Source organism: Pseudorca crassidens, chromosome 1, assembly GCF_039906515.1.
Source record: "Pseudorca crassidens isolate mPseCra1 chromosome 1, mPseCra1.hap1, whole genome shotgun sequence".
Classification (NCBI taxonomy): domain Eukaryota; kingdom Metazoa; phylum Chordata; class Mammalia; order Artiodactyla; family Delphinidae; genus Pseudorca; species Pseudorca crassidens.
This window is the reverse complement of record NC_090296.1, coordinates 32,015,670-32,038,392: the sequence shown is the minus strand read 5'-3', so window position 1 is coordinate 32,038,392 and position 22,723 is coordinate 32,015,670. Positions and strand designations below refer to the sequence as shown.

At 49.3% G+C, this 22,723-nt stretch overlaps 1 protein-coding gene across 1 annotated transcript in view; it reads right to left on the bottom strand.

Moving 5' to 3' along the window:
- Window positions 1-14,379: 14,379 nt before the first annotated feature.
- MAP3K9 (mitogen-activated protein kinase kinase kinase 9) overlaps window positions 14,380-22,723 on the bottom strand; it is a 77,462-nt gene continuing 69,118 nt past the window's right edge. Inside the window, exon 12 of the mRNA XM_067731848.1 lies at window positions 14,380-22,410. Coding sequence (XP_067587949.1) covers window positions 21,926-22,410 — 485 coding nt within the window. The 3' untranslated portion in view covers window positions 14,380-21,925. The remainder of the gene's footprint in view (window positions 22,411-22,723) is intronic.

The window sequence follows — 22,723 nt, the reverse complement described above, 5'->3', positions numbered from 1 at the left end:
GACCCTGAGCTCCTCCTGTCCTTTGCTCATGTCTTTGTTAAAGCATTTATCACACTGTAATTTGCACTCCTGTCTCCCATTCTGGTATGCAAGCTCCTTGAGGACGGAGGCTGTGCCTGATTTCTGAGCTAGAAATCTGTTTGTCCTTCCAGATCCCCACTCTGCTCTTCTCTACCCTGCTGTGAACCCCAAGAGGCTGACTCATACCAACTATATCAACAGAGTTCAGCCAATGGAGGGAAGTGAAGGAGGTCAAGGTTTTCACCCCACCAGCAGGATAAGTCCTTCAACCTAAGGCCACACACAGCTCCTGCCAGGTGGCCCTCTCCACGTGGCTCTCTCTTTTTGGATTCTGGGAATGTTCTCTCCTCTTACCCCTTCAGCCCAGGGTTGATAACATCATCCTTATATTACTAGCTCCAGGGTACTACACTATGCCTTGTTTTTCTACACTCTATCCACCTTTGAAAAGTCCCTTTAGTAACTCTCCTCAAATGACTAATTACCCAATTTAAGTTTGCCAGGATTTGACTAGTTTCCTCTCTGAATCCCTTGCAAATAATCTAGGACATAAAAGTTGAATGAATGAATGATGAGTAAGTGAATGACTCAGTGAGAACAACCCAAGACCTCGGCTAGCGCGGCTTGATCAACCTCCATGTCACCTCCATTTCACAAGGAGGGGAAGAAATCCCAGTTCAGAACTTGGTACTAAAGTGAGACAGTTCTAGGGTTGGCAAATAAGGGGATCCCGGGGGCTCTTTTGGCGGGACGTGTGGTGGGAAATCGGAAAGGGGCTGTTGGGCAGATGAGCTTTTACAAGCAGTGCCCAAGCCCTTCTGCAGAGCTTCCGGAGGGCTGGGCATATCTCCCCCGTGAGCCCACAAAGGAAGTCCATTTCCTGCAGTGATGCTGTCCCAGGCAGTGACTATGGGTGGGAAGGGCTCTCAAGCCTTCCTTTTATTTCTCTTGGTCTCACCCCTAGAGAAGTGCTTAGAAAATCACTAGATATGTTGCTTCCTCCATCCTCCCCCTCAAATCCAGCAGCCAGAAATTCAAGCTCTAGAGGTGTGGGAGGGGAAAGGCCAGCAACTGTCAGAACAGGATAGACTGTATTATTGAGGAGAGTGGGGTTAAGGCCACAGCCTGGGGGCAGGATCTTCCGTCATGATTCATACACCACACAACCCGGTGGTGTCCTCCACGGTCCTGAGGGCTGTTTCGAGCTGGGAGAGACCTCAGTGCTCATCAAACCAGTAGAACCTGGGGCCCAGGGAGCGGACGTGATTACCCAAGATCACACAGTAAGAACAAACCTACTGTCTCCTCTGCTACATTTACCACGATGCCTCCCGAGGACAGGCGAGGCTTCCAAGATGTCAAGTTTCAGTGGGAAGGACAGGTTCGCAACAGAAGAGCGGGCAGACGGGCCACAAGCTTCTTACGCTCTGTGACTTGGAGAAGGGAATTAGCCCTGGCCAAGCCACAGCTACACAGCAGGCCCTGTGCACGATGCTGTCAGGGTTAAGAGTGCTGGCTCTGGGCTCAAACAAATATGGACCTGCATTGTGTGTGACCCTGGATAGATGACTCAACTTCTCTAAGCCTCAGGTTCCTCTTGTGTAAAGTGAAGATAAAACGAATACCTCATAGGATTTGGGGGAGGATGAAACAAAATAATCCCCATTAAGCATTTAGCGCATTTGAAAACTGGCACTGAATAAGCAAGTACGAAATACATGTTGGCTGTTATTTTTATCTCCAGCAGTTGTCTTACTTAATTCTCACACCATCCTTTAAGAGAGGGAGGACATAGGCTCAGAAAGGTAAGTGACTTTTGCTCAAATTGATGTATCCATTTGTATTTGTTAAGTTCCTACCAATAGTCAGGCACTGTTCCAGACACTGGGGTTGGAGCCCTGAACAAAGTCGACGAAAATCCCTGTCCTCGTGGAGCTTACATTGTAGCTGGGGAAGACAGACAATAAATAAGAAATATAGGTGAATTGTACAGTATGCCAGAGGGCGATAAGTTCTGTGGAGAAACAAAGCAAGGAAGAAGATGGGGTGAGGGCGTGGCGACTGCAATTTTAGAGAGCGGCCGTGAAAGGCCCCCACCCGATCACATTGGGCAAAGGCTTGAAGGAGGCAGGGGTGTAGGCGTGTGGATCTCTGGGGGAAGAGCATTCCAGAGAAAGGAAAGCACACGTGCAAAGGCCCTGAGTCAGGCACCAAGGATTAGAGGGGTAACCTGGAGGCTAATGGGCTGAAACAGCCTTAGAAAAGGGTTGTCCATTATGATGCTGGAAGCTGGGGTTTGAACCCAGAACGGATTCCCAAACCCAGGCTCACAAACACACTCTGCCTTGCTGGGTCCCGTCCCAGGCTCCCTAGATAATTAGCTGGTGTGATTGTGAGGGCGAGGTGTTGATTCTGTTCTTTGTGTGGTTCAAAGTCAGATACCAGGAAGGGGGTGAAGAATTCCACTTCCAAATAAATGTAGTGTCTCTATCTTTAGAACCAAAAACGGGAATGTAAATTTCGGTTAAGTACATGAACTTATAAAGACAGAATATTTGAAATCAGGGCATCCAAGACATCCAGGACACGGTCACCGTAAACAAACAAAAATGCTTTTCAATCCCAAAGATCCTCAGCTATTTCTCCTTTATCCACCCCTAATAAAGAGCATATGAGAAACTCCTCCTTCACTGGCCCGGGGAAGGGGAAACTGGGTCTCGTTCAAATCCTCTATCTGCTGCGGTAGCAACAAGGTCCAAATAGGCAGCATGAAGGAGGGGTGGCTGGGAGGCTCAGAGACCCCGTCCTGACCTCTGGTCACTCTCGGGACCTTCTGTGTGCCTTCCTTTTCATCCTCTAGGAAGAGGCCCTCCACCTGCCCCCACCCACCCACCCACATTTCTGAGCGCATTGCTAGGAAGGATCGAAGAGAACCTCTTGAAAGGTTCCCACTCCAGATTATTGCCAGGTAAACACACAGTGTATTTATAATGTAATGGGCCTGTGCAGGCAGAGCTGAACAGAGGAAATTGCTCACTTTGGGTAGGGGCAGGAACTCTTCCAGGCCATTACGGTCCACTAAGTAAGTTGCCTTTGCCAAGGTGAAATGGTTCCCTCGTGACTTGAAAAGTGAACTATCGTCTACCATTTCATAAAGCATTTAAGTTACCTGGGCTGTGACCTTCCTCTTCTCTCTCCTTGAAACATCTGCAGCAGGGCTGCCATACTTCTGGTCAAAAGACTGGGAGAACAGCAGTATTTCAAGAGGGTGGGAGTTCATGTGGAAGGAGGTTGGGCAGGGAGCAGGATGGAGAAGAGACAGCCTAGAGCTATGGGAGGGGCCTCAGGGTTATACCAGAGAGGACCCTGGGCCCAGGTTCCGGTCCCGGGCATTTCCTGATACCACCCATCACCTGAGTCACCTTCAGGAAGTCCACAACTCTGGCCTCAGATTTCTCATATATAAAGTGAGAAGGTAATTGCCAAGTTCATATTCAGCTCTAAAATGCTGTGACGATAATCCAAAGAAGAAATTGCACGGGAGCATTTGTAATGACTGGGATGCCATGGTTGGGCTGAGATGATCCATCTTTGTTTCCGATCCACAAACCCCTTCAACTGAATGTTACTGACGCAGGACAGACTGAGACCTAGATGGGGCTTTCATCCGGGCGCCAAAACAAACCACATGAAGGGAGCTGGTCATTTTTACGTGGAGCTTGGAGGCCCAGAGGAAAATTGTACCAATAGGAGAGGGACACACACACGCTCAGCCCCTGAAATTTTAATATCAGAAGATCATAAGCTGTATCAACAGCCTGGTATCCCAGCTGGTGCCAACTAAGCCCGCTCGCCTAATTACATGCCGAGAGCGCTACAATTTAAAATTCTGGCAACCGTGTTCTATGCAATTAAAAACAAACCAACAGGCCTTCCTTGCGCCCCAGGATTTTGTTAGTTTGCTCCTGCTGTTCTCCCACATCCCTGGTAACACAATGCTTTTCACCAAACATCCTCACTCCCCTGTTCCCCTAATGCCTGCCCATCATTCTCTGACTTCACACAAGGGGCCCATGGTCAGCTATGATTTATTGCCGTAAACAATAGCTTTGCTTACTCCCAGCCCCAGCTGCCAGGTCACTGTGCTTCCATTCTTCCCCATTAAGGAACAAGATTCCTGGACTGAGTTGAGGATGCCGAGTGGATTTCGCATCATCACTGGCTTTGAAAGTGAGAATTGAGCATCCAGCCTCAGTTAGCCTCCATTCATTAATCAGCTCTGCTTTTTCTGCCTTTCCAGGTTTTTGAACAGAAATCTTGAGTGCCCAAGAGATGCTCTCCATCGGCCAGAATCACAGGGGACAGAGAGCCCTGAGCCCAGCACGCACACTTCCAGGGATCATCCCAACCAAATGTTAATGCCACATACATATTCTCGCGAGAGCTAGGAACCAGAAGCTATTGGGTCGGGCGTGAAGTTTAACATCTCCCCAACCTCCCACCCCTTCCTGCCCCAGCAAATACTGACACTTCACCAGGGAGCAAAGGAGGCCCCATGGGGTACGCTTAGGGATGGAATCTCTACATCAAATCCATCAGCAAGACCTGGGTGTTCTCCTTTTCTTCACCTCCGGTGCCACAGCCCCAGTCCAGGCCTTCCTGGGTGTTGGGCAGACAACTGTAACAGCCTCCGTTGACAGCTGTGACTTTCTGTTACTCTAGTTAATCCACCCTCCACTCCACAGCCTGGAGGAGCTTTTCAAAATTCAAAGTAGATGATGTCACCCATGACTAAAAACAATGATTTCTTTCTACTTAGAGTAAAATCCAAACTCTACTATGGCCTCAAAGACTCCCCAATGCAATCCTCTCTTGAGAGACTCCTTATCTTTCGGGTCTCAGCTTAAATCAGTGCTTCTCAATCAGGAAAAATTTTGGTCCCAAGGGATGTTCGGCAATGTCTGGAGTCTTTTTTTTTTTTTTTTTGGTTCTTAAAAATGGGGGTGGAGGGTCCTCCTACTGGCATCTCGTGGGCAGAGGCCAGGGATGCTGCCAAACATTCTACAATGTGCAGGATAGTCACCAAAACAAAGAAATGTCTGGCCTGAAATGTCAATGGTGCTGAAGTTGAGAAATCTTGGCTTAAATTCATTTTCTCTCAGAGGCCTTCCCCGACCATCTTTATCTCAAGCTGGTTCCCACCCCGTTGTCCTTCACATCACTAACCACAACCTGTCAGTATGTTTTTGGTGTTGTTTACCTACTTGTATTGTTGTTTACATACTTGTATGCTCCACTAGGTTAGAGACCAAGTACATCTTGTTCAGCTCTTTTGCCTCAGCACCTATCACTTAGTAGATGCTCAGTAAATATTTGTGGGTAGAAGAACAGGAAGGAAGGGAAGAAGGAAAAGAGAAAGGGCAGCCAAGATTGAACGGCATCGCTTCCTATCATTTATGAGCCTCTTGCAGTGTCACGCCCACCTTCATCTTTATGTGGGAAATCTTCCGCTCAACTTGGCCAACTGCACTGATGGTTTTACTAGAGAATAAGCTTCCTGACCTTCGAAGTGTTTAAAAAAGTCTGTACTGGGTGGTGGCATGAAGATATCTAGATTTCTTCAGTATTGACCTGGTTTCCATAAGATGTTACTGAAAACCCGAATGAACTTTTTGGCCAACCCAATATGAGTGGAAGGCACATGTAAACCCCCAGCCTAGAGGGGAGGGATGGGCGATACCACACTGCATCCATTTCTCTAGCAGCTGGTAAACCCATTCAGAGGGCCAGCCCCCAGTTCAGGCTCTAGTTCCTTTTCTTTGTGGCCCTTAAAAGAGCGTTGCCGAGATAAGCACTTCACCTTCGGAAGAGCATTCTGTCCTTTGTCAGCTATCTCAGGCTGCCCTTGAAGGAAAAATAAATTGGCTTCAAGTTTTCCCAACGCCCATTTATAATTCCTCACACAAAGCCCAGCCATTTACACTATTTTGTCCTCCAGAGGCCAGCTAACTCTCTCAAAGATGACCTTCTCTCCACCTCCACCGCAACGACTCCCAACCCAGTCACCTCTCCGCCCACTCAGGGCCACCAAGGACCTGTGGGAAGGAGCTGCCAGCTCGGAGGTTACTACAATGTGCTCCTTACTGGAATGAATCTGCCTACATTTCCCTCTTAAACCCCAGAGATTAATGTTATCTTATTAACAACACAAAATGGAAAAGACGGAGCTCTTTCAGTTTAATCTGCTTAGTTTCCAAGGCTGCACAGAGCTTCTCCGGGGAATGCACTTGGCTTTTGTTAGAGGAAGTAAAAAAAAAAAAAAAAAAAAAGAAAAGAAAAGTCTAACATATTATGAAAACCCACTGATTAAATCCTGGGCCTGTCACTTTCTTCCTACGGAGTCTACAAATATCATTGCTATTAGGACGTCTCACACCATAAAACTCCCTACTGCAAATCCCACGTTTATTCACACACACACACACACACACACACACACACACACACACAAGATCTGCTCTTTATTTTCATCAGCGCCATCTGGTGGTCTCTCAAATCCTCTAGGACTTTTAAAAATTGTTGAAGCCCCCAAAGAGTGCCAGTGTATATATGTGCTTTCTATCTATCGTATTTGAAAATGAAACCAAGAAATTTTTTAAAAATTATTGATTCATTTAAAAATAACAATAAGAAACTTGTTAAATTTTAAACATAAGGTATCTTAATGAAAAATAACTATATTTTAAAAAAATTCTATGAAAAGAGAGTCATTATTTTACATTTTTTGCACATCCCTCTAATGTCTGGCTTAATAAAAGGCAGCCGAACTCTCCTATCTGCTTCAGCATTCAGTCTGTTTCAACATCTTGTTTTGGTTGAAACATATGAAGAAAACCTGGCCTCACACAGATATGTAGTTGGAAAAGAGAGGCATATTTTAATAGCCTTTTCAGATAATTGTGGGTATTCTTCTTTGATACTATACCAAAACTCAACAAGTTGTCGTTTCTTCAAGATTAGTTGGAATGTAGAATCTGAAACCGTATCCATGATCTTTTTATACTATGCTGCATTAGAACCCATTGGTCTATCCTGGGCTTGGAGTGGATTTTTGTCTTGTTTGTTTGTTTTGCCTGCACCCTGCAGCACGTGGGATCTTCCCTGACCGGGGAAAGAACCCACGCCCCCTGCAGTGAAAGCACAGAGTCTTAACCACTGGACCACCAGGGAAGTCCCTGAGTGGATTTTTTTTTTTTTTTTGGTTTTTTTTTGCGGTACGCGGGCGTCTCACTGTTGTGGCCTCTCCCGTTGCGGAGCACAGGCTCCGGACGCGCAGGCTCAGCGGCCATGGCTCACGGGCCCAGCCGCTCCGCAGCATGTGGGATCTTCCCAGACCGGGGCACGAACCCGTGTCCCCTGGATCGCCAGGCGGACTCTCAACCACTGCGCCACCAGGGAAGCCCCTGAGTGGATTTTTGAATGCTTGATTTTGTAGCTCCATTCACTGTATTATGGAAAATATTGGTTCACTGAGTTATGCAGAACTTCTAGAAGTTGACACATTTCGTTATATGACATAAAAAAAAATCACAGTCATTAATATTGCCACCGACCTCATCAGAAAAACCTTTTAAGTATCAGCAGGCTGTCAAAGCACATGACAGACTCAAGTTTTCCAAAATCCTAATTTTTACCTGAAAGCTCAAATTTTATCATTGGGTAACAAATACTGTCAGTTGTTTTCCTTGAAGTAACAGTCTCACTTCATTCATTTTCGAGAATATATCCGCCAAATTCTCAAGCCCGAATAACCGTAGTTGGCTTGACAATCATTCTCTTGAGTAAAAATGGTGACCTATGACAAAACAAAGCAGCCAGTGCAGCCAGCAACTCAATCACACGTGCTTTCCCTCGAGACGACCTCTACAGGCAGCAGGTGTGCTTTATGGGAACTTCACATTTCATCACACAGAACCTTCAAAAGATGACCTCATGAGTCAAGATGTCATTAAATTGGTAATATTTACTGTTTTATCCAGGATGTTCTTAAGTGGAATTGGCACCTCCTCCGTTACTGTAAGCACGTGGTGGTGGAGAATACAGGGAGTTCTGTGCAGTTTGGTGTCACTGCCACGGCAGGTGCTAAGGTGCCGGGAGTTTTACCTATCATTGTTTTTGTACTCCCGGTGCAGATATCAACACAGCAAAAAGACAATTCTTTAATATTATTGGGAAAATGGTTTTGATCTCGCATACCCCGGGACGTCTGTGGGCCACACTTTGAAAACCATTGCTGTATGGGCTGTGGGACGAAGGAGGGAGGGGCCGTTATATTCTGTCATTAACATCGTTTGCTCAGAGATGGCGTCAGCAATAAGATCCCCATGCCCAGAACCCACCTCCTAAACCCCACATCCCATGTTATTCCCATTGTCCGCAGCCTTTTCAGATTCCCTATAGAAAGTCTCCTTAGAGATACATTTTTTCCTCACTCCTGGGCAGCCTAAATAGCACAGGTGGGAACCCAGGTGGAAGCATCCCCCCCCCATACCCCCACACCCCCGTTTATCACCTAACCTAACACAATGATAAAGAAAAGAGGACAAGAACAAAGTACCCTATGAGGTGAGGAATGCAAGATAAGCAGTTTGGCAGAGGCTAAAAATCCCCTTTACATGGGCTGCTCGCAATCTTGGAATCTCAGTTACCTTCACCACCCAGTGCCTATTTCAGCCTTACTCAACTTTCAGGTCTCAGTTTAGACATCACTTCCCACCTCTCCTCTCTCCCTGTCTCCCTCTCCCTCCCCCCACCCCATTTCTCCCTCCCCCGTCCCTCTCCTTCTCTCTCTATGTATATATACATACATACTTAGAGAGAGAGAAGCAGTATATTCTCATAGCGCCTCATTTGTCCGTAGCTTACCCGATTTTCCCCACTAGATGGTAAACTCCCAAAAGGGAGAAGTCATTCACTCTTGGGGCTTAAAACACAGAGGGGACGCGTTTAACACGTTTTTTATTAGTGGATGCCTTTAGATGGGGCTTTGCCTCTCATGTGCCACAGTTCCCCCAGCCCCGCCCCCGACTGCATCTTTTTGTCATAAGAATGCATCATTCGTTGACCTGCCTGACCCCCCAGCCCCCCACCTCCTGCATCCCAGACCAGAGTAGGCCCTCCATAAGCATTTATCAGAGGGATGATTTTTTTCTCTTCAGGTTGGATAAAGCACAGAACAAGATGCGAGTCAGTATTTCTTTAACGACCCCTGCCCCTCACTAGCCATGGCCCTCAAGACTGTCTTGACCTGCAGGAGTCCTGATACCAAAAGCTCAGCCTCTCTGTACACCTGTGCCAAACTGAATCTAAGAGACGGAGTTTTGGGCGAAGTAGAAAAGGATAGCTTTTCTGCTTTGCCAGGCAAAGGGGAACACAGCAGGATCCTGCCTCGAAAAACTGTGTCCCAGCCCAGGAGGATTTGATGAGAAGTTTTATAGCAACAGTTCAAGGGTGGGGTTGCTGACAAGATTAGGGTGTGTGCAGGGCCTCAGGTGGTCGTCCTAATCTTGATGAGCTTCTCTCTCCCAGTAATCTGGCCTCAGGTGGTTTCCTGATGCTCCTCCCTTGCTTAGCAAATGTTCAAATGTGCTCTTTGGAACTCAGGAAAGATCATGGAGGCTGGAGTCTTGCCTACAAGAAACAGGGGACAAAAAGGCCTCCACGCCTGGGAGCCCCACAGGGCCCCACTCGGTTTCACTCCCATTGTAAACTTCTTCAGTGCATCCTGGCATATTTGGTCTCACGAGGGGGACTATGAACTTCGAGGGGCAGAATCCAGCCTCTCTTTCTCTGGCCCAATTCTCCATTGCTTCTCCCCTCCCCAACCCAAATGTGACCACTTAATTTGTCAACCACTTAAGGTACAGTCAGCTTCGACACCTGGGTAGATAGCAGAGCGTCTGCTTGAAACAGGAGGGAAGGGGGCAGGGTACAACTTTTAAAAGAATGACATAGACATAGGACATGACAAAAACTGGCTAGAACCAACTAAGTCCAAGATGGCGGAAGATTTGACTTCCAGTAGACCTTGAGCCCTCATTATACACTCATTGTAACACATCAGCGTATGCTAAATGACACCCCCACAGGCACCACGACAGCTCCGAGGCCAACCATAAAAGGCCAAAAAGTGGGCAGTGGCCCAATTCCTGGAAATCCCCACCCCTTCTCCAAAATAGTTGGAATAATCCTCCCACTCGTTAGTCTATGAAATTACCCAGCCCATAAAAACGAACCACCCCATATTTCAGGGCCACTCGCCTTCTGGGATGGCCCACTGTCTGTGGAATGTGTTTCTCCCTTGACTGCTCTCACTTTCCAAGATGACCCCATACCTTGAGGCTGCTCTTGCCTTTTGAGACAGACCGCATTCTGTCTATGGAATGTGTCTCTCTCTAAATAAATCCACTTCTTACCTATCACTTTTTATCTCACTGAATTCTTTCTGCGGTGAGACATAAAGAACCTGAGCTTCACTGAGTCCTGAGACCAGGTGTGTGATCTCAGATGACTACGGGTTCAAGTCCCAATCTGGGTTTCAGCTGGGTTCAAGTCCCAGCGCATGGGGTCAAGTCCCATATGAGTTGTGCAGTTTCCTGCTCATGAAGAAGAGAATTCTCTTCAAGCAGGAGGCCTCTGTTCCTGGAAGATCGAGTCTTACAGAAAACAGAAAGGGGTATGGTCTTATGTGTGGGGAAGGGCTGGGGGCAGGGAAAGTGTGGTAGGAGTTGGGGAAGGTAGGTTAGGAGCAGATCGTGAAGGCCGTGCTAAAGAATGTGGCTCTTCTACAGACGTTGGGGTGTAACATGATCAGACCTGTATTCCGTGAGCGTATTCGCTAGGGCTGATCTTCTGTCCCAACCCTCCCCCTTTTCCTCTTATCACAAGGAAGTCTCCAGCGCCTGCCATTGAGACTGCACAAGAGGCCCTCCTGATTGGGTGGTTGCCGTGTGACCAGCGTCTGAGAGGAGGGGCAGGGCAGACGCCCACCCTTCACCACCACCACCCAATGCCCCTACGCCAAAACATGTTCTCCAACTCAAGCTGGTTAGACTAGATCGGGTGGGGACCCGAGGGCTCAGAGGATTAGTACATCCCAGCCTTGAATGAAGCACATTCCATAGTCAAGTAAACAGGGTGTGGTGTACCTTGGTCCAGCCCAGCTCCTTTCATGGAGGGGTGTGTCCATGTGTCACAAACCTAAGAGCGCACTGCAGGCCCGTCCAGGACCTGGCATTCCTAACCAGCTCTGCCCTCCAGGAGGCCTGCATGCGCCTTCTCTCTTAGCACTTTCTCTGTTCATGTATTCTCACCAGCTGCTGCTTGCATTGAGCAGGTGGCTCCCCTCTCTCAGTTGGGAGGAAGCGATGAGGAAGGGGGTGAGGAAGAGATTCCATTAGGACCAGGAAGCGGGTCCTGGCCCTGGCCCCAATTCTACTTTTCAAGAGCAGGGCTTCTGTAGTTACCTTGCTATATTACTTGGGGCAGGGGGCAGCCTCGAAGCAAATGACCTCTGGAACATCTGCAGAGAAACCTGAGATCATGAAGAGGTGCCCTCAAACTGCTGTATTCACCGTGGTTCTGCTGACTGTAAAAGTAACGTATATTCATTGAAAAAAAAAAGTCTTCAAAGTGCTGAAAGTAAAGAACCTTTTTAGATTATCCATGATACCCCTCCATAAAGATATCAGTAACTGACTGTTTCCATCTTTTTCTCATGCCGACCAAGTGGATATTTTTTTTAAAAGATAGAAAGGAAAGGAAATATATTTTCTGTATATAATTGGGATCAAGTTATTTTCGAAGTTTTTGGTATCCTGCCTTTTAACTTTTGAACACTTCCCTATTTCCTTAACTATTCTTGAACAATCTAATTTTAATGGCTATGTAACCTCACATACGGTTGAATAATAAAATCAGAGATAGGAATCGAGGGTGAGGTATCGCCTGGGGCCACTTTCACACAAAGAAGAGACAGGCGTGTGCTGCTTGCTCTGAGAGGAAGCCACCTCAAGCCTTTGTGCTCCCCCTTCCCTTAAGACTCAACTCAGGTGTCACCGCCTCCCTGAGGCCTGTGAAGCCCCAGCTCAGGCACTTCCCTGGTGGCGCAGTGGTTGAGAGTCCGCCTGCCAATACAGGGGACACGGGTTCGTGCCCCGGTCCGGGAAGATCCCACATGACACGAAGTGGTTGGGCCCGTGAGCCGTGGCCGCTGAGCCTGCGTATCTGGAGCCTGTGCTCTGCAACAGGAGAGGCCACAACAGTGAGAGGCCCACGTACCACAAAAAAAAAAAAAAAAAAAAAAAAAAAGGAATCAGCCTGCCAGTGCAGGGCACACGGGTTCGATCCCTAGTCCAGGAAGATCCCACATGCCGTGGAGCAACTAAGCCCATGCACCTCAATTACTGAGCCTGCACTCTAGAGCCCGCGAGCCACAACTACTGAGCCCATGTGCCACAACTACTGAAGCCTGTGTGCCTAGATCCCACATGCCATGGGGCAACTAAGCCCATGCACCTCAACTACTGAGCCTGCGCTCTAGAGCCCGCGAGCCACAACTACTGAGCCCGTGTGCCACAACTACTGAAGCCTGTGTGCCTAGAGTCCATGCTCCGCAACAAGAGAAGCCACCGCAACCAGAAGCCCCCACACTGCAACGAAGAGTAGCGCCCGCTCACCGCAACTAGAGAATGCCCAGCAACGAAGGCCCAATGCAGCCAAAAATAAATAAATAATTAAAGTTAAAAAAAAAACCATGCTCTCATGTTCTCAGAGCCCATGTTGACTGAGGAAGAGGGTAGAAGTAGACCCCCCAAATCTTGTTTGGGTCATTTAGAACCCTCCTGTAAATAAAGTTGAGACGACTTGTTAAACAAGTCTTTGCATCTGACTCATTCTTTGATATGAGTGCAGAGGCTAGAATCAGACAAATCTCGGCTTCACCGTTGGAGAGTTCTGTGGCCTTGGGCCTGTTACTTGACTCCAGTCTTCATTTTTCTCAGTATACAATGGAGAGAATAATGGGATCTGCTCTTAGGATGTTGAGATGTTGTAAATGAGATAATGCAGGTCAAGTCTTAGCACAAGGCTTGGCGCATTGTAGCTAGTTGTTATTACTAAATGAAATTTCTGAGTCCGCGTTATAGAATTAATGCCACATGGGCAAACCGCTTTGCAGAAACATGGAGCAATTTATATACATACTCCTCTCATGGCATCTTCTCAAGCAAGGAGTTGGGTCAATTTTTCATCTTTGCCCAATCAGCCTGACAAAGGTTATGTGGCCCTGGTCACACCTACTTTGAAGTCCAGCACAAGGTCACCTTTCCCCCCACAGTCTTAGCGCCCAGCACCCACCACAGTCACCGTCCGTGGGTAGCAGAGGAAGGGGCTAAGAGGGATGCAGTGAGTGAAGGTCACAGTATTAAAGCACGAACGGGTCAATATAGAAATTCAGAAGCCACTTTTCCACATGCAGCTGAATAATGAAACAGTGGACTAAAGTGCCAAAGAATGCCCCCAAACAAGATTCTTCTGTCTGTTTTCACCCTCGTCCCCACCCAAAGCACAATCACGGAAAGTGCGAGCACAAAGCCTGCTTTGTGATCAGCCTCTGCTCCAGAAGAGGCCCAGAGAGATTAAGTGGTTTGCCCAAGGTCACAGAGCTCGCAAGTGCCATTAAGAGTTATCAAGACCGCGAGGAACCCGTGACTCACAGCTGGCAAACCTTGTCCACAAGTGTACAAGTCCATTGGTGTTTGTCGTCTTAACCACATTTGCAGCTTCACCAGGAATGTCAGTGTGGACAGTGATGGGGGTGAGAGACAGCACATACTTGCTAGGAGCTCTGAAAGCCAACATTCACGACCTGGGCGAAAGGAAGTTATGTGAAGAAACTGAACTGCCCGGGCAGGCATTGGTCAGTGCTACGCTTCAGAAAGGCCCCTGGGGTCCAGCTGGGGGCTCTAGGACCTTCAGGGAGGTTCCTCAGCCACCTCCTCTTTCCTGTACCATATCTGCCCCTCTCTCCAGTTATTTCACCCCTACATATGGAAATTCTCAAGAAACAGCCAGTTACTTGGACATCTTGTATAATCACCAAGAAAAGAGGGGAAAGGACAAGTTTACAAAGCACCACAGCAAACCAGAAGTCATTATTGTAATCGTTTTATTCAAGTCTGTGTGTGCTCTGGTGGTGAGACCAGGCTGAGATCAGCATCACACTGTAATACGATAAGAGGTTTAGCCATTGATCCAAGCCTGCTTGGCATCCCTAGTTAACAATTTACAGTACCTTGAAAAAAAAAAAAAAAAGCCGAAGAAAAGAACCTGATAAGTTTCCTTCAGGACTTTTCTATTTTTAAATATTGTTGACAAATTACAATAACTTAAATCCCAAAGCAAAATGGGAATTCAAGGACACGGGGTCATCACACATGGACAAGACACTGGAGCAGAGAGGGCTTAAGATGAAAACTAGGAGCTACATACTGAGGAACAAAACTAACGAGTATGTGAACTTCCACTTTACCTAGACTTGAAGGCTCTAAGGGGGAGGAAAATCCCAAAGAAAGGTTTTCTGTGAATTAAGTAAAACCCATCTCCAACTCCTTTCCTTAACCCTCTAGAAGATACAGATAGTCTCAGACTAAATCTCCGTGTGTGTGAACATGCGTGTGTGAGATTGTGAGTGTGTGAGCGTGAGTGTGTGTGTGTGTTTATCATGGGTAGTTAGAGGAGAAAGTCGACAGGTTCACCACCTCCCTTCTTTGCTACAACTAGGTATTAAGAGCTGTGGCTCAATACAATACAAAGACAAAAGCCTGATTTCAAGTTCCCAAGAGGAGCTACAGTAAGGCTTCCAAACTCCAGAGGCCCGGGAGGGATGTGGGTTGAAGCTGTGCTAAAGGGCAGTAATGGGGCAACTGTGGGCTGGAAACAGAGGCGAGAGGCCCATGGGCCTTCAGTGGTCCTGGGAGAAGAGCTACAGGATGGACACGCTCAACCCTCGCCCCCGTGGAACAGGTCCCTGAACAATTGTGGAGAGGAAATGATGGACGAGGAAGCAGCAGGAGCAGAGAGGAGGTCGGCTGAGCTCCAGGGAGATTGCACGTCCTGCTGGGTGTCTCCAGTCACAAAGGGAGGTGATGGCTTAGCCACAGGACAACTCCTCCCCGGACAATGAGCTACCTCAGAGCCTCAGTGGACCTAAGCTAGGCTGATTTTATCCCAGAACTTCTAAACAGTGCCCTAAAATGTGTTCGGAGGAAAATAAGACATGGCTTTGGAGCCAAACAGGTCAGCAACACTGCTCCCTAGCCATGTGACCTTGGGCATGTTTCACAACCATCTGAGCCTCAGTTTCCACGTCCTTAGATGGAGGTAATATCCCCCACCCCACCCTCCCAGGATTATTGTGAGTCCAAAAAAAAAAAAAAAGAAGAAAGAAAAGAATATAAACCTTTAGGACAGCACCTCTCACCTAGAAGAAATATAATGGTTTCATATAATTTATTGTTAGTCCCCATACCCGGGCCAGGATAAACCCATGCCTCATTCAGTGATGAAGAAAAGAGCCACAGCCAGCATGGCTTCTGGAACTGGAGGGAAAGATAAATGATGAGAGTAAAATAAAGATGACAGAGAATAATAATGGTAGCGAAAAAGATCCCAAGGGAGGTGATATGACGGCTGAAGGTCACTGTAGGCCAGGCACAGTGCTAGGCAGGCACGGGAGTAAAAACACCTCTAACTTCTGTCCTTTCTGGAACTGGGAGAGAGAATGATTTATTCACTTCTCTGCAAGTCCAAAGATGGCCCAAAGAGGTTTCAAATGTACTCTGAAGAATCCTCTCCACTGTAATCCCTTCCCTTTCCCTTAAAACACATACACACCTCTAAGTGGCCTCAGGGTTTCAGAGAGGCTGAAAGGAAGCTGGGGGACATCCAGGAAGAGTCACCTCAGTCACAGGTCCAAGGCTGAAAACTGCCCTAGGTGTTTCACTGCTGTTAAGTCAACACATTCCTATTCAAACGCAAACACTTTCAGAGAGCTACCACCCGACTCAGGACTGAAGGGAAGGGCAACCAGGAAAGACCTAACCCTACCTCACAGCTCTGCCTGAGCTTGTTCAGGGGAGGAACAGGTAGGGCTGAGACTAGGATAAGGTGAGGCACTCGCCTTGTACACAGAATTTAAGGGGTCACCAAAAACAAAACAAAACAAAACTCAGTTATCCAGATGAATCATTATTTCAATGCAATACTTTCAAAAGTTAAAGTTAATGAAAAGTGCACGATGAACACAATATCAAAATTTTAAATAAAGGCGGGATCTGGCAAAGCAAGTACCTGGGTGTGAAGGATTTCAGGAACGTGGGCAACACGTCACGGTCTTGGACTACAGGGAGTGTAGAGCAAGACCACCACATCCACGGGGCCATCACTCACCAGGACCCCTCTTGATAAATCAATCTGACCTCTGGGTTCAGATTTCCTGAATGTCTAGCTCACACATCCCAATAGGAAAGGCCTATCTCTGAACCTCTGAAATTGTACTCTGGTGTCTGTCCTGAGATACCTATCTAGCTGCCAGGTTCACGCATGCCAATCAGGCTAGTAAAACTAGGTTGTGGGTGTTTGCAGGGAGGGGGGGGTCAGACCAGTCAGGAAGGAGATTGGGTCAGGGAAAAGGCAAGTCTGTTTCCAAGAGAAACAAAGAGAGGAGTAGAAAAGCTCATGCCTCAGCTAACCAGCTGGGCCCCGAGGCTCTTTGCAACTAGCTGTGGTCATGAGTGAAAGACCCAAAGGAAGGCCATGGGCAGGGGATGCAGGGAACCACACAACCGGTAAGAATCAGGAAGAACCAGTCCTACTGGCTCCAGAGCAAGGAGCAGCCCAACCTCCGGCAGGACAAATCAGGGCTCCCTGAAGTGGACAAGGGACGGGGTGAGGCCTGTCAGTAGTGTAACAGGACAAATGGAAAATAATCTAAGTGAATGAGAGGCTCACCTGGCCCGTACAGCCAACCAGAAGCCCGGGCCAGGTCAGGCTAATTAGCCACCTAAGCCCCGTTAATTAGCCTTAATCAGCTAGGACTCCAGTTTCTGCCTCCTGCCCTTCCAAAGCCAGTGCCTGGGGCGGCAGGCACCCAGGAGGCAAGGCCAGGGCAAAGCCAGGGACTGAGGGCTCCCTGGAAGTAGCACTGGGTTTCCCCTTCTGATGTGGACTTTTATTCATTTGAATTCCTGATCTAAGAAAACAATGATCTGTCTGAACAAAGAGAGACATTTGGGAATGTGTTCCTCACAACAGCTGGAGCTTGAAAGGAAGTCATCTCAGGCCTGAAGCCAAGGAGAAGAGGCAGGTGGTCTAGTTGGTCAAACCACATGAAATGGCCAATATTTGACTGTTTTTGACTTCCAACCGCACGCACACGCACGCACACGCACACACACTGTTCTCCACAAAAGGAAGCAACCCAGCAAGGGGAGGCTTACCAGTGCTAGACCAGGGTCCCCAGGACCACAGATTTTCAAGCTAGAAAGGCTTCGTGCTTCATCATCCTCAGTTCACAGCTGGGCTCAGAGGTCCAGAGAGGGGAGAGATGTTTGCGACATCACACAACATGCAGGCGGGTAGCTCCGATCACCAGATTCCTGCTGCTCGTGCCACCACGTTCACTTACAAGGCACTGTGAGCTGCTCTCCCCCCGACCCCGGTCTACAGTCTCTGGCAGAGTCCTCAGGAGAAGCCTGCCGCTACAGAAGCGGCAACACCTGCTCCTTCCCCGAAATTCTTCAGGAGACAATGGTGTTTCTGACCTGCCCGACCCACACCTGAGTCAAAGGCACAGGCTAAAAGAAACACACGCAGAAAAGGTCAAGGTCCTGCATTCACAGAGGGGCCTGCTGCACGGACATTTCAACCGTGCGGTGTACCACTCAGAGCACCCAGCCCTCGGCACCGCTGCTCTGTGCTTTGTGAAAATCGAGCTGGAAGAATTAGGAATGCTCGGGAGGGCTCCTTCCCTGTGGGGGAGGGAGCAGGGAAGAAGCCTCCAACGGGGGGCTGTGAAGCAAGACTGTTGATACCACGTTAGGCCTAGATGCCCTTGGGGTGTCTTATGGCGTCCCTGAGCAACTGTGGTCTGAGGGGAAAGGGGCCTTGTGAGGAAGCCCACACCATGACCCATGTCCCCCTTTCCCAAGGATTCCTTCTGGAACCGGGCTGCTTCCAGCCTCTAAACACATCAGAACTTGGGAATGACTCCAAGAAACAAGAGACCCCGAATCATCACCGGGATGTTGCCTCCAGCTCCCCGTCTCCCATCGCCCCCTCTGTAAGACACTAATGGTAGGACCATCAGCCTGACAAATCAGGTGGGGGAATTAGGAGGGATGCTTGTGAACACCAGGGGCGACATAATGCAGTAGAAGAGCATGTGCCTGACCACCGTCCCCATCAGTCATGCTAAGCCAACTCCAAATCATTCCTCTTCCAGAAGCCAGAGGAAGCAGGCAAGTCCCCTAGAGGCAAAGGCGGTAAGAACTGCATCGTCAACTTCAGCGTTTGTCCTATTCGCCGGCAGGGAGCCACGGGCTTCACGGACCTGCTCTGATGCACACTCTCTTGCCCTTGTGAGGGAAGCAGGTGATGGTTGCTTTTACAGGAAGGAAATTTGAGAGGGACTAAGAGACAAGCCCAAGGTCAGACAGCAAAAGCAGAACGGAGAACAGAGCCAATCTGTTCAGGTCTCAGGAGTCTGGTGCCCGACTCAGCAATCAGTCCAAGCAGCTTTTTAACCTCTCTTCACTTGAATCTTCATCTTTAAGCACTTCCCCTTCTCTACCAGTAAGCATAACAAATGTAGAAGGCAAATAATGTAATTTTGTAAAGGTCAAGAGGCAAGGTTAGCACAATTCTGAGTCAAATGCAAGGTCCCACCACCATCATCTTCACTACCAGACCTCCGGATACTAAAAGATGTGAAGATAAGAGCGTCTGTCAAAGCATCTTAGACATAACATATGAAAATAACTGGGACATCTACTCAGCCCCTGGCAGTGGCCTGGATCCCCAAGGACAGAGGACAGTCCTGTGCAAAATCAGTGGAAGGAACTGAAGGAGTCAAGGAGAAGTGGCAGAGAGCAGTATCTGTTTCCCATCACCATCTTCCACGTGGCAGCACCTGCCAAGAGGGGTGGGAAAGTGTCTGAGGAAAGGGAAAGGGGGTCAGCTACTGCTGCTGCAGGGGTTTGATCCCCCGCTCCCAGGCCTGCCCCTGCCCATGACCATGGAGACAAGGGAAGCTGAGTGGACAGAAAGCAACCCAAACCTGTTACTATTACAGGATCCTTATCCCACCTGAGCCTTGCCCCACAGAGAGAGTGTGGCAGGCAGGGGCCCCTCGGAGACCCGGTTTGGAGGAGCTGCGAGATGGTAAGTCCTCCATCTTCGTGGAAGTCCACAGAAGCACCTTCAGAATAACCTCGCTTCCGCTTCTTGCGGGTATAATCGCTCCCTTAGCAGACACCCAGCCTTCCCTTGTCTTGCCCTGGATGCATGAGGAAGAACCGGGTTCAACCTCTTACTCGGCGGCAGCGAGCCATCAGTCTACTCCTCACCAGTTACACTACACTTCCAAGACAGACAGCTGCAATCCAACAAAATGACAGAAAGCAGAAAATGAGCAAAGGAAGGCTTCCTGCCTCCTTCCACAGAGCACTGTCCAGAGCCAGCATGGTCTGGACGACACTGTATGCTGCACCCACCGGGGGGCCATTTAGTGGGGCTAAGGGTTTAGAGATGTGTTAGTGGCTTAGGGCCTGGGGCCCTGGAGAGTCCTGGGAAAGGGCACAGAACAGGCCATCTGTGTCCCTCTCCCCATCGGGAATGAAGGGGAGTCACGTGGTTGGCTGGAACTGCTGACGGGATTCACACTTCCCCCCTCCTAGCCGAGGAGTGGGGCATGGGGGCAAAAATAATCTCTTACGTACTGTCTTCGCTGAACAAAGAGACGGAGAGAGATGAGACGCAATAACAGAACCCTGGACAACAAAACCAACAGTGCCTCCCCGCCCAAGACTACACGGGGCCCTTGAACCAGAGTGTCTGCCAGTGGGCTCGTAAAACAACGAACAACTTGAAAGCCAAGGTCTTCCCCTTTTGTCCTCCCCAGGGCAGGACTTCTATTGTAGTTACAGAGCAAGCAATGACCAAATCCATCCCTCGTGCCCGGATGGCTGCTCTCCTGTCCTGGCATCCAGGCAGCAAACGCAAGGAACCTGCAGGTGGCCCTCCAACACCTGCAGAGAAATAGTCCAGGACAGAAGACAGTGATGTGTAGAGTCTTGAGGGGGGAGGAGCGTGACCTAAGGACTCTACTCCTGTCAAGCTGTTATTCCCATGCAAAGACAACTGTTCACACTTGCTGCAGGAGCCTAAGGGTAAGAGGAAATGTGGAGATACACGTCAGAAAGCTCCAGAAGAAGCTCAACATTCAAGTTAAGGAAACAAATTCCAGAAAAGCCGGGGTTGGCCTCTGTTGTCCTTCCTACCCAGCTCATGGTCCAGAGCCCAGCAGGAGGGCTATCTGTGCACAGAGACAAGAGGCCTTGGTTGGCCTCCAGTGCTCGGAATTTGAAGGTTACTGTACATCAGGGGCTCACTGAGCACCTTACAGACATCATCACTCACCACATCCATTCACACAAGGAACTAAAAAGCGCTCCGTTCTACTTCAAGGGCATCACAGAGTAATGATGGATGAGAAGGAATCCCCACAGTTCCAACTCCCAGGGTCCAGGACCCACCCCCATATGCTATTCTGGTGCAGTGCAGAGATATCTCCCCACCAAACACATAACCTGAAGTCCACTAATTCCAGGGGCTGCAAGAAAGATCAAGGGAAGGGAAGAACACATACAGATCAGATGACCAAACGGACAAACACAAGAACTTTGTCTCTGGTTTCAGAACTGTCACCAGTGAGTCTCCCTGGAAACTATTCCTGGGATGAGAGTGTGTTTGTATCAGAACCTGGTCTGACCACATCTGGAGCCCAGGTAGGAGATGGGTGCCGTCAACAGGTGCTGGTTTCTGCCCTTCTTTGAGTGTTTACAAAAGGAGTGAGGACAGACAGACTCCGTTACCCTCTTTGCTGCAACTCAACTGTATTTCCTAACTCCCTCCCCACCCCTGTCTCACAGAGGCAGGTCCCTACCACTGGGAGGCTCAGATGAATAAGTGGGGCGCCTGGAAGTGCAGTAGGCGGTACTAGCTGCATCGACTCCTGTGCCCAACACTGGGGCACTTTGCCTTTAGTCCTCTGGCCGGCACCGAAGGGCTCAGGACACAGAGAAGCTCACAGCTCACACCAAACGAGATTCTGATTCATGAGTATCAGGGAAGAATGTGGAAGAGGTGCAAAATCAATCACAGAACATCCAATACTGGTGTTTGGAAAGGCTGAACTCAGGGCTAACAGAGGGAGCCCAGGAGGGCACACCCAGGGGGCTGAGGAGAGGGGGCAGCAGACAGATTCGGCTGAGGGACTCTGCAGGGTCACCTCGAAGGCAAGGAAGACTGTGGAGGGTGGAGGACATGCACGCACCCCTCCCTGCCCTACACAGCCACGGCCCTTCCAGTGGACCTGGGGAGAAGGGCCCTGCAGGGCACGAAGCCCTCTCAAGGGGCCCTGCTTCCATCCCTTCCATCTTCAAAGTGCATTATCAGTGCAAGAAGGAGGGCGGGAGCTCAGGGGGTCCAATTCTGAGACAGGGCTGCGCCAGCCGGCTCCCCCCATCTCCTGCTTCCCCCTTGCCCGCCCCCAACCCTTTTCGCGCTAAGACCAGAACTCTTGCTGGATCTCGTAAGGGGCAGGCCTGTGTGTGTTCAGTGCGGCTCTGCACAGCGGCACGGTGCCGTCCTGACTCTGGCCCTCCGCGTCCAGGTCCAGAAGCGTCCGCTCGGCGGGCGGCAGCGGCCCCGCCTGGAAGGGGGGCAGGGCTGGCAGCCCAGGCCTCTCCTCCACGGTGCTGCTGCTGCTTGCCAAGCAGGAGTCCAGGTTGCTGGGCGTCTCCGTGCTGGAACTGTTGGCTGGGGAGGCGCTGCGGGCGTGGCTGGGAGACACGAACCACCAAGGGTCCAGTCGCTGCCGGTTGGCAGAAGGACGCGGCCGAGGCAGAAACTCCAGGGTCTTGGGTCTCTCCAAGGCAGAGTCCTGCTGTGTGTTCCAGCGCCTTGGGGTCGGGGGAAAGACCACATTGGGGTCAGGGAGACGGGGGAATTCCCCTGGGTCTCGGCTGGGGCTGGGGGTTTTCAACATTCCTGGTCAAAGAGACAAAGGGAGAGGCGTTCGATCACGGCGCCACACACGCTGCTTCCTCCCCACCTCGCCGCGTCCCTGTCCGCGCTCGGGGTAACGTGAATTGCGAGCGCCTACTATTTTTCATGCAGTGTGCTGGCAGGCACCGGGGATGTAATAGTGAACTACAAGGCCACGGTCCCTGTGATCTGATAATAATGGGACACACGGGGCTCGTATCTGTCGTGAAACTTGAGGAAATGTCTGTTCATTCGCAGTTCATCCATTTAATAAACGTGTGACAAGAACAAAGCTAGGTGTCAGAAACCTAAAGAC